At 39.4% G+C, this 16,772-nt stretch overlaps 1 protein-coding gene across 1 annotated transcript in view; it reads left to right on the forward strand.

Moving 5' to 3' along the window:
- Positions 1 to 2,291: 2,291 nt before the first annotated feature.
- CAND1 (cullin associated and neddylation dissociated 1) overlaps positions 2,292 to 16,772 on the forward strand; it is a 57,222-nt gene continuing 42,741 nt past the window's right edge. The window contains exon 1 of the mRNA XM_036894889.2: positions 2,292 to 2,756. Within this exon, the coding sequence (XP_036750784.1) occupies positions 2,689 to 2,756 (68 nt within the window). The 5' untranslated portion in view covers positions 2,292 to 2,688. The remainder of the gene's footprint in view (positions 2,757 to 16,772) is intronic.

Below are 16,772 nucleotides of genomic sequence, written 5' to 3' on the forward strand. Positions count from 1 at the left end.
GCTATGTAGAATGGTTTGGATAGGGACAGTGAAAATGGAGAGAATATAAGAATAATAGCCAACTTTCATTAGATGCTTTCCATGACCTAGGTGTGCAAGAAATATTAATTTTAACTATTATTATGTTCCAGGTAATGTGCTGAACACTTTGTATGGGATTGTGTTACATGTACTGAATTGTGTCCTCCACCCAGATTCATGTTGAAGCCCTGAACTCCAATATGGCAGTATTTGGGAAAAGGGCCTTTAAGAGGTATATAAGGTTACATAAGGACACAATTAGGGTTAAATTAGGTTAACAGGGTGGGGCTCTAGTCCAATAGGACTTGTGTCCTTATGAGAGGACAAAGAGATACTAGGGGTGCCCACACACAGAGAAAAGGCTCTTGAAGATACAGTGGGAAGATGGCTGTCTGCAAGCCAAAGACCTAGTTAGACTTCCAGGCTCCAGAAGTGTGAGAAAACGCATCACCTTGTTTAAGCCATGCAGTCCATGTATTTGGCTCCTGCAACCTAGCAGACGAAGACAATAGTTCTCTTGATTGGAAACAACCTGACGGGGTACTCTGATGATCACTGTGCTACCCATGAAGGAAGAAAGGCTCAAAGAGCTTAAATAGAGCTGCCTAAGACGGCTAATAAATGTCAGTAAACAGGACTTATATTCAAACTGCCTGACTACAAATTAATTCATTTGGAAACTGATAAAGAATTTATTCACACAGAAAAGGAAGAAAACATGACTTGGTGTATGACTGGATTCAGGCTAAAAGGGTCATCACCAGATAACAGATTTTAAGCCTTGGGATCCACAGAAGATAAATGACCAGCTTGTTTGTGTGTGATGTATATGTATGTAGTTTAAATATTGTGAAAGGAGGGGTCAAAGCAGGAGAATTAATTGTGGCTGAAGTGCTCAGGGAACCTAATCTTTGATGGGTGAAATGAGGGAAGAGATAGGGTACTACTGGGGAGAAAACTGTATTAAAGTAAAATGATACATGGGGGTAAACAAGAGTAATGAGGGGAAATTTAGATATGGATTATGAGGCCAGATCACGGTTACATCTGTTTTGACTGCTACTGCCTTGTAAGAACGTCTGGCTTTTAGGAGACAGTAACATTTGGTGAACATATGAAAGAACAGGGAAAAGTCAGATTTAATATTTGGAAGAAAGGTGCTAATTAAAGTTGTTTGTTTTTTAAACAGGAGCAGTAAGAGTGAGAATGAATTTTCCTTGCCTCTTGACAGGTTGCTTTTTTCTTTTAGATTGGTCTATTAGCTAGCTCTAATTCCTGTTAGGCAGGAAAATGTGGATACTAAAACAAATGACTTGATACTTAATCTCCGATTGCTGTGTGTATTATGTCTCGGAACAATACAGAGCGGTAGGAATACTAAACCCACAAAAACTGACTAGAGGTTAGTCGTTTAGCTTTTCTGAATAAACAAGTAGGCCGCGAATACAATCAGTCGTTGGCCCATTAGTCTTACTAAGGTTCTTCCTTTAGGAAGCTGGCTCTTCAGTGCGCAGAGGGATCGTGCCCAGCAGAAACTCAGCTGCCTTCAGAGCATGAGGTTACCATCGCTCTCAAGGATTATTAGTGTTAGGAAGTCGCTACTAGACCTCAGTGAACATACCAACTAATCCGCAATGAGCCTGCTCAAACCGCAGCAGCTTAGCTCTGCAGACAGGCGGACCAGCGCTGAAAAGCAGCTGCAAGAAAACCCGAATCCCCGGCAGAAAACCAGGGCGCGCTGGTTACGTGTTTTATCCGCCGCAGCTGCGCACGGACTACAACTCCGAGCTTCCACTCCTCTCTTGGGGACCAATGACGAAGCTCTCAGTCCTTTCGGCCAATCACATACTGACACAGGCTGAATTCTGGGATTTGTGGTTTTCACGTGGCAACGTGATACCATCGTGCTTAAAGCAATGGAGGCCACGCGTCCGATACCAGATGAATGCTATTAATTCTTCGGTTGGTCTCAGGCTAGCCCCCTACTTAGCATTACTTCTGGGACTTATCCTGTTTAAAAATTGCTAACTTTTTATTTTACTGTCATAAAGAAAAAAAAAGTTATTTTCAGATTAAGGCACGCTTGTCCCACTAGCCTACCCCGTACTTCAACCGTCGCTTTCAAGTCTCGCGAGACTAACCCCTTTTGCTCGTTGTCATGCCTCCTGGAAGGCGGTTCATGCGACGACTGACACAAACCTCAGCCAACAGAACTGCTCTTTCCTTAGCGTCTCTACAGTGGGCGTGGGGAGTCCTCCGTGAACTCTGACCTCAGTTCTCTGTAGCGTCCCGCGTCTACCTCCTCTGACCCCCTGAGCGAAGGAGGCGGGTCTTGGCCTCTTGCCCTGGGGAGCAAGTGCGGAGGGAGTGGGAGCAAAACGGACCCAGTGCAAGTGTTTGGCTCCCGCGGGAGACCCTGCTGTGCTCCTCGCTGCCCATGAGCTCGTTCTCCAACGAGCAACGCCGTCGTTAGGCCGCGCTGTAGCCTCTGCTTCCTCCGGGACAGGCCCACGCCTCGCTGGGCAGGGGGCAGCCAGTCTAGGCTCCTCCTTAGTCAACGTCGGCCTCGCTCTGCGACCCTGGAAGTGGGAGCCGCCGCGAACGAGAGGAGGAGCCCCAGGAGCAGCGGCGGCGGCAGCGCCAGCGAGCGGAATCGAAGCCGTCAACATGGCGAGCGCCTCGTACCACATTTCCAATTTGCTGGAAAAGATGACATCCAGTGACAAGGACTTCAGGTGAGGCCCAGATCCGACCCTAAACCCACCTCGGGGTCCGCCATCCGCGGCCCTGACCCTCACCCAGGCCTTGCCCCACCCCTTTGGCCTTAACTGGTTCGTCCGCTTTCCCGAGGTCTCCAGCCCACCCCTCGGCTGCCTGAACCCCGCAGGCCCCTTTCCCCTCCCGCCCTCCAACCTTCCCCTAATTTTTCCCCCCTAGGCGGTTGTCACCTGCGGCCCTAAGCCCCCTCTGCGTCCCCAGACGCCCCCACCGCATTCCCTGCCTCCTCCAGAACATGATGTTTTGTGTCCCAGGTAGCGTGAAGGGGCAAAATTGTTCATCATCATGGGAAAGGGAGCTGCTCTAGGCACGGAGATTGTGAGGCCGGGCCTACCCGCCCGAGGCACTAGGCCGCCCCGCTCGCTGCCGGAGCTGCAGCCACTCGGGGACCCAGCCGCCACCTAACTTCACCGCAGACGGGAGTGGGCCAAGGTGCATTCAGCTTCAGCAGTTTGCTTTTTTTTGAGCTCTAAGCGGATTGGGTTATAAACTTTTTCTTTGGATAATTTCTTTCGTCAAGGTGGGAAGAGGGTGAGGGCGAGCCAGGATGGAGGAAACTTGACTCTGGGTTTTCCCGCCAGCATCTCTTGTCATTTTCCCTTGTCAGGTAAAACCCAAGCAGGAACTTGGGGTTTCAGTCTCATATCCTTTGATACAAAATTACTGCCAGAGAGGTGAATTGCTGAACCTTAAACAGAAAAGTAAACCGAGCAAATGAATCTTAACTGAAAGAAGCAATTTTCTAACAAGGGGGTGGTAAATACGAAGTCTCATTATAGCAGTTGTGTTCTAGGAAACTTGTACTGTCTGTTCCAAACCTTGATAACATGCATATTGAAGAATAGTTATTTTTCATGAATTATCTTGGTTTCTTTCTGATTTTTTTTTCACTACAGTAGTTAACATTCCTTCCTTCCCATCTCCTTATCCCACTGCAAAATAAGGTCTTGATCTATACAAAAGCTTTTTATTTCTTTGATACTTGTTTCGTTTTCTAAGGTTTAGTAGTTGTACTTTGTGTGCATTTAAAGGAAAAAACAAATAGTCTTCAATTAAGATTATGGCTGAAGAGGTAACTTTTTTCATTTTTCTTCTTTTGTATGAACAGTAACAGTGCATTATAAACATATACGAACAGTATATTAACTCCTGCAAAGATGGTCAAATCTTATCTATCGGGAATAAATTTTGCGATTTGTGAAAGGAGATCCATAAAAAAATGTAGTAATTGTGTTCCTAGTTAAATTGATGTGTTGGCATATTGAAATGAAATACAGTTTTGGTTCTGTGACTTAAAACCCAAAGATGATTTGAAAAGTTTGCTATTAGGGAGTTTTTAAGTGTTGCATTTGAAGCTCTTATCCAGTTTGCTAAGGCTAAAGATTTTAGTGTTTTAGTGACTTTTGGAAGAGACATGAACTTGATAAGGATTATCTACCCATTTGAGCTGGAATACATCAAAACATTGCTTGCAGGATCATTCTTCCAAAAGTCTAACATGGATTATTTCTGATAGTTGGTGAATATTATAAAAGATATTTTTAGGAATAGTGTCTTCAAGTCTTTGGAACTAAAGCACTATGCATATTAAATTATAGGTATTTAAGAGATTAATCGTGAACATTTGAAATCAAGTATTCTAAAGATTTTTCTGTATATTTTCAGTACAGGCATTTGAATACATGTGTTCTATTTTAAAATGATGCCTTTTAGTTTCTCATTGGATATTTACTTGCTATTTCGATATAAATATCATAGTTTGTTGCTACTTGTTTTAAATGTTCTAAAATACCTCATACTGGAAGGATCTTTAAGAAAAGATTACAGAATGTCTAACATGTGCAAACCACTCTATCTCATGCTAAGGGGAGAAAACAATATGTCCAAAAGGAAGAAAAAATTTTATTTTCCGTAGTGGTACTAGTCACAGTATATGAGTTCTAGTCATGTAGGATTTTTTTTGTTGTGAACTGTCGGTGAGATCTTGGTCAGGCTACTTAATTTGGGATTAAATTTCACTTTTGAGAGGTTTGTACAGAGGTTATTACAAAAGGTTCCTTTTAGACTCAGAATTTCAGGTCTCTGAATAACTACATAGTCCACCATGGAAAGAAGGTAAAGAAATGGGTGCAGGCTTCAAGAATCCTTTTGCAGGACTTAAAATTATAGGCTCAGTGTATCGAGGGAAAGAACCTTTCATGTCCTTTTTCTTCCATGTCTTAGTATTCTTGTATTTTTTGAAGGCATGTCACTAAGGTTTATTGCCAGTAGGTAGGTGATTCTGTACATAACATGCGATGCTCTATTTATGAATACTAATACTATTAATTGGGTTGAGGTAACTAATGAAAGTTCTGTCTTTATTTTCACATACCACACATGTGGAATTTCACATTCACCACCCATGGAATTCAAGTATCCCAAGGAATCAAGATAAAAGATTTACCATTCTTTTTATCTTTTTGTGTCTTAATAGTTATTAGTGCTTACTGTGGACTTTATACATTTGGTCCTGTTTATTCTCAGAGCTCTAGTAAAGTGCATATTAACAATCTCACAGCAGAGGGAACTGAGGTGTAGTGATATTAAGTACTTGACCAGTAGTGGAGCTGGGATTTCCAGATACCCCCAAAGCATGAAGTCATTACCATATTAAGCTACTTCTCCATGGTTTTGATTAGGGGGCATTAAAATTAAGACATCATATTTCATTCCCTCTAAGTTAGGCTTATGGAAAATTTTGTTCTAGAAGATGCTTTTAATAATTCCTTGAGGGGGACTACAAAAAGTTGAAGATCTAATGTTTGCCCTCAGTTACATGCTTGTTGAGAGGTTAAGTCAATGTTGTAAAAATATAGTAACTGAGGTCAATATGTAGTTGTCAGTTTTAAGTGGCAGAGAAGATGAAAGCAGGGAGATTCATGTTAACGAAGTGATAGGTAGGTCTTGAAGTTCCAGATAGAGAAAAATGAGTGCAGTGTGAAGGCACACTATACAAAATGCCAGGGGGGGAAGGGAAGTAGATAATCTTGACTGGAGATGGGAGAGGATACACTGTTCAGGGAACTCCTTGAGCGTAGGGACCTCATCATACTAGACTGAATCCTCAACTCTGTTTAGTGTCTTGAACATGTGGGTTGTTTTACTTGAATTGGACTCTAGTTTCAGAGTTAAGAAAAACGTATGTAAGGATTTGGAGAAGTTTCCAAAAGAAGCCATTGTAAAATTTACAAATCTATTTTTTAAAAATACTGAAACAATCTTAAAATAATTCACTGCATTGTGGGATATCCTAGCTTGATAATGTTTTATGTTGCCAAATTTATATGTCTGTATGTGGGGGATATTTGAAGGCATTTTTCTTGGAAACTTTTAAAAATGCTAATAAAAATCTTACGTCCATTATGGAATCACAGGCTTTCAGAGTGGAAGGGACCTTAGTCCTAAAACATAGCTGAAAGTAGTGTCTGGGTATTTACAATAAAATAACAAGAAATATTGAGTGCAGTTGTCTGGACTGCTGGTGCTTTAAGAAAAGTAGGTTTAATGAGAAGAAATAGATTTATAGAGATTAAGAATGTGATTTCTGGGCATTTCTTAAGTACTTTGCACGTTAATGACAATAATTAATTAGATTCCAATTATGTGGTATTTTTTCTTGATACAGGTACACTGCTAACATTAACCATCAGAGATTAGGCTGCACCACTGAAAAAGGGGAGAAAAGGACTTCATTGAGGAAACTGACTAGAAAGATGACTGATAATTAGTTTATTTACATGAACAATTTTAAGACTGTCCCAAGTTAATTCTTTAACTCATTGGATGGTGCAGTTGACCTGTATTAGATTTCTGTTGGAAACAGAGGTAAAATTGTATTTATATATGAGGGGTAGGCTTGTTGTGAGAGCTACTCATTGCTCAATTCAGGGTATCTATTTCTTCCATTGTTTCTGCTTCTCTACATTGGATTTACTGAAGATGAATATGTTCTCCCCTCAAGGAACTCTTTATCAGTCCAGGAGAGTAAGCCAGGTATATAAGTTGAGACTACGACTATCTTGCTCATAACTGTGTTTGCAGAGCTTGGCCAAGTTCCTAATGATGGTATCCCTAGGATACCTGTTGAATAAATGAATTACCTGGGACTCCACAGGAATCTGAAAGTTAACATCTTAACTTCCCCTTCTCTCACCTTAAACCTCTTTTATTTTATTTTATCCACCAAATGTCCCAGTTTGAAAACCTTCATGTCACACTTATCCTACCTTTTATTTTTCCTTTCGTCCCCTAATGAGGATGAATTATTCAAATTAGTCTCCCTGTCCCAGGCCTCCTTTTTTAATCCAATTTTTTGGTGACTTTCATTAGAATTTTCTTCCTAAATAGCACAGTTGATTATGGCCTTCCCCACTGACTACAAGATAGACTGGAAACTTCTTAGATTTTTGCCCACTTAAGATCACTGAAATTACTCTTTCAAATCCCTGACAATCCCCAGGTATCTAAGTGGATATTTTCCTTGTTCATCTATTTGATTATTTAAGCACTGTTTACTTTTTCTTTCTTGAAAATCTCTTTAGGTATCCCTGACATAGGTTTGGTTTATAGCCATGACAGTGAAGTAGAACACACACTGTGAGATAAGTAATAAGAGGGGTTTAGGACCTATTTTTTTGGGTAATTTTGGTGAATAGTCTGAATGTAAGGAAGCATAGATTCACTTTAGGTGGTATGTTGTGAGAAAGTGGGAGCAATTCTATCACTTGACATCTTAATAATACAGAGAAGGCAGACTGGAGCAGAAGAGAGGCTGTATGTAACTGGTAAAGAAGTAGAAGTCAAAGAAGAGGCTGTTTGGTGTTTTGTGTTGCTAAGTGAACTTGTCTAAAATAGATGATCTGTGAGGTTGCTTATGTCCAGGCAAACAGTATGCTTTAGCTGTAAGCATAGGACACTTCGGAATAACACTGTATAGGTATGAGCTCCGATCAGTCCCTGGATGGCAGGGGCTGTTGTTTCTTTCTCAATCCTCACTTTTGGCCAAGGACAGATGAAGTTGGGTTGTAGGACATTAATTCATAATGTTTGTTTTCACTATTGCTGAGATGTTGATTAGGATCAAAGGAGTGACCATACAGTGTAGTCTGTAGTTGAATCAGGCATATTAATCCTTTCGCCTTCTGTTCTAAGATGAGTCAGTTGAACCATGTGATGTGACAGTGGCTTTTCAGTAACATTAAGATTGGACAGGATACATGCCCTGGCTATAACACCCAAGTTCTCTGGTTTTCCTCCTCCTTTGTCCATTTCCTAACTCACCTCCTTACCATTCCTATACCTAATCCATTTCAAAGACCTGTTAATTTTAACCTTGCAAATCTGAGTGTTGGTTCTTATTATTCATGGTAGTTATATTCTGTAAAGTTGCCACAAACATTGAATTAGTAAAACTGAACCATTGCTTCTAGAGGAAGTACAGGGGGATATTCTTGTGAAACTCTGGTCACAGCATTTTCATTAGTTGATCAGTTTATAACCTTTTTTTATGGTGTTTCTATTTAAAGGCACATTATTTAATATTTGTTGTTCATTAACATTGAACTCAGTAGCAACTCATACCTGAATGAAACATATCTAATACATGTATTTTTTCTGGAATGTCCATCACAGTCTTCTTGTGTTTAAACAGTACTTAAGCATGACCCTTGGAGGTCATTTTAAATTACCAAGAGAAAGCACCAACATGCAAAAAATGTTGCACTAGATAGATCGAGAAGAGGATACTTGTTTATAATATAAGAGCAGAAACAAGGCAGAGCATCACCTTGTTCAACAGCAGCTGAGAATGTATGCTGTTGAGTGACTCAAATTTTTCATGGTTTTGCACATGCTTGCAAATAACTGAAAGTGCTGGAGAATTGCTTTAGGTGTTATAAATAAATTTACTCTGCTGATAATGAGAATTGACTGTATGTCCATTATTCCATCTCCACTGATTGTCTTAACCCTAATTTTGGCTACCATCATTTCTCACTTAGACTGCTGCAATAACTCTCCTAACAGTTCTCCATTCAGTCTGGCTAAACGAAGGTTGGTTTTCTCCAAGCTGTTGTCCACAGTGTACTGGAGTAATATTTCTGGAGTGCAAATCTGATCGTTCTGTTTACTCCTCATTTCTACCCCCAAATGCCCTTCAGTCACTTTCCATTGCTAAAAGCCTAAAAGCCTAATAAAATCTGAAAATCTCTTTAATCTCTCGGCCCTTTCCTACTTGGCCACATTCCCTTCCCACTCCTCACTACCCCAATTCCTGCCCCTGTGTCAATTCTCAGTCTTCCTTGTTACACAACCCCAGTCCAGTTGAGGTCAGGTTGCTTTGTTATAACATAGTTTGCTTTGTGTCACATTTCTTTATAGCATTTAATCTCATAATTATATATGTAGTTCATATATTATATGTAGTTACTCATCTTTGTAGCTTTAAAAATCACTATGCTTCTATAAGACTGTAATGTAAGCTCTGAGACAGCAGGCACTGTTCGCTTTTGCCAGCCCTGTGTCCACAGCACCTAGCATAGTACCTAGTATGGGTGGGTTCATCCTGCATAGTGAGTGAATGAGTACCTAGGACATTTCCCATCTTGACCTCAGCCTGTGTCTATCTTCTTCCTGTTAGGTTTTGTATCTCCCTATGCCCAAGCCACAACATCTCCTTAGTCCCTCACTCTCAAGTACTGTACTCCTCAATACCACACACACAGAGATAAAAAATTAAAAATGCCAACCAGTTGTTCCCATGCAAACCCCTATTAATCCTTTGTGGCCCAGACTAACCATTAGATCTTCAGTATGATCACTGAATATTACTTTAAAAAATTTGTAAGATTGGTATTTGTCCACTTAACTGTCTGCATGCCATATTAGATGAAAAAGCTAAGAGGGGAAGCCTAGGACTGCCGAACACCCACCCCTGGAGATCTGCTTTGGGAGCACAAATCTACATTGCATGGTGCTCTGGAGATTACTGGGGTTGGAGAGCTAAGACAGGTGGAATACTTGGAGAGACTGAGATTCCAGCCATTTATGGAGGACAGGGATCCACATCCAGCTACTCCGGGACAAAGGAAAGGCAAGCAGTCTGAGAGGCTTCCTAGCAGCGAGGGCTGCTGAAGGGGCGGGGTTTGCATGGAGCTTGCTGTGCTGGAGAAAGGGATAGGTGGACAAGGTTGTCTGGGTGCACTCTAACCAGCTGGTTGGGAATTTTCAAGAGCTTCAGGTGCTCCATCCATGGCTGGCTACTCAGCTCCAAGGTCCCCCATTGTTATACACAGCCTGCTGTGCCTTCTTACTGGCCTGCCGGCAGCAGCTTACAAACCAGCAGTCACTGCCCTGGCGTCAGGCCAGTCAGAGGGAGGCTCCACTTACAGCAACTACAGACACAAAGCACAGAGGCTTACACCTGTGTGTTCAGCCCACTGGTTCTGAGAGAGGAGACAGTTGCTGCACCCAGGAAGCAGGAAACAGCTCTTTCCTCCCCTCCAGGCACCAGTGCCACTTGCACTCCCTTGCAACCCGTGACGTCACCCCAGGAGCTGAGCAGCTCCAGAGACGAGAGCTTCTGGGCACTAGAGGGTGCCACATACAAATATGAAATGTCAAAGGAACCTAGTTCAGACCAAAATCTCACAAACCCCAGAAAAAGGGCCAAGTGAAACTGAACTCACCAATCTTCCTAAAAGAGAGTTCAAAATAAAAGTCATAAACATGCTCATGGAGGTACAGAAAAATATTCAAGAACTCAGGGATGAATTTAGGATGGAGTTTCAATCATGAAATTCCATATCTGAAGTGAAACACACAATGGAGGGATTTAAAAGCAGATTAGATGTAGTAGAAGAGACGGTAAATGGTATAGAGATTAGAGAAGAGGAATACAAAGAAGGTGAGGCACAGAGAGAAAAAAGGATTCTTCTCTCTATGAATGAAAGAATATTGAGAGAACTATGTGATGAATCCAAACGGAACAATATTCACATTATAGGGATACCAGAAGAAGAGAGAGGAAAAGGGACAGAAAGTGTCACTGAGGAAGTACTTGCTGAAAACTTCCATAATTTGGGGAAGGAGATAGTCCCTCAGGCCGTGGAGGTGCACAGATCTCCCAACACAAGGGATCTAATGAAGATAACACCAAGACATTTAATAATTAAAATGGCAAAGATCAAGTATAAGGACAGACTTTTAAAGCAGCTAGAGAGAAAAAGCATCACATACAAAGGAAAACCCATCAGGCTATCATCAGACTTCTCAGCAGAAACCTTACAGGTCATAAGGGAGTGGCATGATATATTTAATATTTAATGCAATGAAGCAGAAAGGCCTTGAAACAAGAAAATGGAACCTGGCAAGGTTATCATTTACATTTGAAGGAGGGATTAAACAATTTTAGATAAGTAAAAGCTGAGAAAATTTACCTCCTACAAACCACCTCTACAGTGCATTTTGGAGGGACTTCTATAGATGGAAGTATTCCTAAGGCTAAATAGCTGTAACCAGGGGAAATAAAACCACAGCAAAGAAAATAGAACAATTAATTCCTAAGCAGATGCAAAATCAAATCAACTACCCCCAAAGTCAATCAAGGGATAGACAAAGAGTACAGAATATGATACCTAATATATACAGAATGGAGGAGGAAGAAAAAGGAGGAAAAAAAAAAGAACCTTTAGGTTGTGTTTGTAATAGCATACTAAGTGAGTTAAACTGTTAGATAGTAAGGGAATTACCCTTGAACCTTTGGTAACCATGAATCTAAAGCCTGCAATGGCAAGAAGTACATACCTATCGATAATCACCCTAAATGTAAATGGCCTTATTGCACCAATCAAAAGACATAGAGTCACTGAATGGATAAAATAAGACTGCTGCATGCTGCCTACAAGAGACTCCTTCAAACCCAAAGACATACACAGACTGAAAGTAAAGGGATGGAAAAAGATATTTCTTGCAACTAATAGGGAGAAAAAAGCAGGAGTTGCAGTATTAGTGTCAGACAAAATAGACTTCCAAACAAAGAAAGTAAACAAGAGACAAAGAAGGACATTACATAATGATAAAAGGGACAGTCCAACAAGAGGATATAACTTTTATATGTATCTATGCAACCAACACAGATGACATACGTGAAACAAATACTAACAATTAAAGGGGAAATAGAGTGCAATGCATTCATTTTAGGAGACTTCAACACATCACTCACTCCAAAGGACAGATCACCCAGACAGAAAATTAAGGGGACAGAGGCACTGAACAACGTATTAGAACATATGGACCTAACGGACATCTACAGAACTCTCCATTCAAAAGCAACAGGATACAAATTGTTCTCAAGTGCACATGGAACATTTTCAAGAATAGATCATAGACTAGGCCACAAAAAGAGCCTCAGTAAATTCAGAAAGTTTGAAATTGTACCAACCAGCTTCTCAGATCACAAAGGTATGAAACTAGAAATAAATTACACAAAGAAATCAAAAGCGCCAACAAACACATGGAGCATTCATAACATGCTCCTAAATAACCATTGGATCAATGAACAAATAAAAACAGATGAAGCAATATATGCTGACAAATGAAAATAATAATTGAACATCAGAAAATCTATGGGATGTGGAAAAGGCCGTGCTAAGAGGGAAGTATATTGCAATACAGGTCCACCTCAGGAAAGAAGAACAATCCCAAGTGAACAGTCTAAATTCACAATTAACGAAACTAGTAAAAGAAGAATAAATGAGAAGCAAAGTCAATAGGAGGGATATAATAAAGATTAGAGGAGAAATAAATAAAATTGAGAAGAATAAAACAATAGAATCAATGATAGCAGGATGTGGTTCTTTGAGAAAATAAACAAAATAGATAAACCCCTAGCCAGATTTATCAAGAAAAAAAGAGAGTCTGCACATATAAACAGAATCAGAAATGAGAGAGGAAAAATAACTCCGGACACCAAAGAAATACAAAGAACTCTAAGGAACTACTATGAAAAATTATATACTAACAAACTGAATAACCTAGAAGAAATGGGCAACTTTCTAGAAAAATACAACCTTCCAAGGCTAACCCAGAAAGAAACAGAAAATCCGAATGGAGCAATTACCAGCAAAGAAATTGAATTGGTAATCAAAAAACTACCTAAGAACAAAACCCCTGGATAAGATGGTTTCATTGCTGAATTTTATCAAACATTTAGTGAAGACATAATACCCTTCCTCCTTAAAGTTTCCCCAAAAATAGGACAGGAGGGCATACTCCCAAACTCATTCTACAAGGCCAGCATCACTTTAATACAGAAACCAGGCCAAGACACCGCAACAAAAGAAATTACAGACCAATACCCCTGATGAACATAGATGCAAAAATACCCAACAAAATATTAGCAAACCGAATTCAAAAATACATCAGAAAGATCATCCACCATTAGTAAGTAGAATTTATTCCAGGGATACAAGAATGGTGCAACATTTGAAGATCCATTAAGATCGTCCACCACATCAACAGAAAGAAGGACAAAAACCACATCATTATCTCCATAGATGCTGAAAAAGCATTTGACAAAATTCAACATCCATTCATGATAAAAACTCTCAACCAAATGGGGCTTGTACCTCAACATAATAAAGGCCATATGTGAGAAACCTACATCTAAACATCATACGTAACAGCAAGAAGCTGAAAGCTCTTCCTTTAAGGTCGGTAGCAAGACAAGGATGCCCACTCACCCCACTTTTATTTAACATAGTTCTGGAGGTCCTAGACACAGCAAACAGACAACAGAAAGAAATAAAATTCATCCAGATTGGGAAGGAAGAAGTCAAACTGTCTCTGGTGGCAGATGACATGATACTGTACATAAAAATCCCCAAAGAATCCAATCCAAAACTACTAGATCTAATATCTGAATTCAAAGTTGCAGGATACCAAATTAATAACAGAGAAATCTGTTGCATTCCTATGCACTGACAATGAACTAGCAGAAAGGAAAATTAGGAAAACAATTCCATTCAAAATTGCATCAAAAAGAATAAAATACTTAGGAATAAACCTAACTATGGAAGTGAAAGACCTATACTCTGAAAACTACAAGACACTCCTAAGAGAAATTAAAGAAGATACCAATAAATGGAAACACATCCTATACTCATGGATAGGAAGAATTAATACTGTCAAAACAGCCATCCTGCCTAAAGCAATCTACAGATTCAATGCAATCTTTATCAAAATACCTACAGCATTCTTCAGTGAACTAGAACAAATAGTTCTAAAACTCACATGGAACCACAAAAGACCCTGAATAGCCAAAGCTATCCTGAGAAGGAAGAATAAAGCTGGGAGGATTATGCTCCCTGACTTCAAACTCTACTACAAAGCCACAGTAATCAAGACAATTTGGTACTGGCAGAAGAACAGACACAGAGACCAATAGAACAGACTAGAGAGCCCAGATATAAACCCAAGCATATATGGTCAATTACTGTATGATAAAGTAGCCATGGCTATACAATGGGGAAATGACAGCCTCTTCAACAACTGGTGTTGGCAAAACTGGACAGCTACATGCTAGGTAATGAAACTGGATTATTTTCTAACCCCATACAGAAAAGTAAACTCAAAGTGGATCAAAGAACTGAATGCAAGTCGTGAAACCATAAAACTCTTAGAAGAAAACATAGACAAAAATCTCTTGAATATTATCATGAGCAACTTTTTCCTGAACACATCTCCTCGGGCAAAGAAAACAAATAAAAAATGAACAAATGGGACTACATCATGCTAAAAAGCTTCTGTACAGCAAAGGACACTATCAGCAGAAAAAAAAAGGCATCCTACATTATGGAGAATATATTTGTAAATGACATATCCGACAAGTGGTAACATCTAAAATATATAAAGAACTCACATGCCTCAACACCCGAAAACCAAATAACCCGATTAAAAAATGTGCGGAATAAATGAACAGACACTTCTCCAAAGAAGAAATTCAAATGGCCAACAGGCACATGAAAAGATGCTGCCCATCACTAATTATCAGGGAAATGCAAATTAAAACTACAATGCAATATCACTTCACATGAGTTAGGATGGCCAACATAGAAAAGACTAGGAACAACAAATGCTGGCAAGGATGTCGAGAAAGGGGAACCCTCCTACACTGCTGCTGGGGATGTAAACTAGTTCAACCGTTGTAGAAAGCAGTATGGAGGTTCCTCAAAAAACTAAAAATAGGAATACCATTAGACCCAGGAATTCCACTCCTGGGAATTTACCCTAAGTATGCAGCTGCCCAATTTCAAAAAGACATGTGCACCCCTATGTTTATTGCAGCACTTTTTACAGTAGCCAAGAAATGAAAGCCACCTAAGTGTCCATAAGTAGATGAATGGATAAAGAAGATGTGGTACATATACACAATGGAGTATTATTCAGCCATAAGAAGAAAACAAATCCTACCATTTGCAGCAACATGGATGGAGCAAAGGGTATTATGCTCAGTGAAATAAGCCAGGTGGAGAAAGACAAGTATCAAATGATTTCACTTATCCATGGAGAATAAGAACAAAGCAAAAACTGAAGGAACTAAACAGCAGCAGACTCATAGAACCCAAGAATGGACTAACAGTTACCAAAGGGAAAGGGACTGGTGAAGGTGGGTGGGATGGGAGGGAGAAGGAGAATAAGGGACATTACTATTAGCATACATAATTTAGTGAGGGTAGCACAGGTAAGGTAATGTAGCCCAGAGAAGACAAGTAGTGACTCTATAGCATTTTACTATACTAATGGACAATGACTGTAATGGGGTATGTGGTTGGCATTTGATATGGAGGGGAAATCTAGTAACCACAGTGTTGCTCATGTTATTGTATATTAATGATACCAAAATTAAAAAATTTTTATTGCAAAAAGTAAAAGAAAAGCTGAGAGGAAGGGACTGAGTCTATCATCTCAGCCCTTAGCACCATACCCAAAACAGTAAATGCTTAAGAAGTATTTTAAAAATTGGCTTTTGAGTTTGCCATTGATAGCTTTCAGACTGACCAAACATTTCCTTTTAAGATTTTTAGTGCAGATTTCTCTATCAAATTAATAGAAGGAATTCTCAGAACTTCGTAGTTTCTGGGTCACCACTAAAAATGAACTCTAATTTTACCTCATACTAGCTTAATACAGCACAGTTTCTCTGATTTTTTAAAATACTGCTAATTTGCTGATATTCATATCAACTTTTTTTTTAATGTTTAACCATTAATCATAGATTTTTGAAAATTTCAGTCGACTTCTTTATTAGACTACAAGCTCTCTTAGGTCAGGAGTCAAGGTGTACTTGCCTTTTATCTGTCCTTTGTTCACAGTCTAGTCTTTGTGGCATAATAGGCAGTGAATAAATTACTGGTAAATAAAGGGGATGAATTTGTGTATTCATAGAAACCCTTCAGAACCATAAAAGAACAACTTTGTATGTTGGGATTATCTGCTTTTTTACTTAAATTGATTGTCATTATGTTTTTAGCCAGATGATTAGCATCTTGGGTTATTTAGAGCACCTATGTACTATGGATTTTATTAAAATAAAACAGTTAAGATTCATTTAATGCTTTGTCTGTACAAGTGCCTGCATTGAAGTCCTATTCAGGTTTTTGTTTGTATACTTTCCAGAATAGAATAGAATAGGACCCTGTCCATTTTTTAAGAGTATACATTTAATTTACCTTCTGTTATCCCAATTTGAACATAAGCTTTTCTTTATATGCAGTTTTACAAAACTTGTTAAGAATTGTGCTTGCATTGTATTTTTAAACTAGGTCATATCAGCATTAAATAAACATTACAATTTATTGAAATTACTGTGAAAATTACCTTACAAATAATTAATTCCTTAATTAGTAAGTTATTTTGCCAGTTCCTACCATAGT

The sequence above is a fragment of the Manis pentadactyla genome, chromosome 10 (genome assembly GCF_030020395.1).
Source record: "Manis pentadactyla isolate mManPen7 chromosome 10, mManPen7.hap1, whole genome shotgun sequence".
NCBI classification, from domain to species: Eukaryota; Metazoa; Chordata; class Mammalia; order Pholidota; family Manidae; genus Manis; species Manis pentadactyla.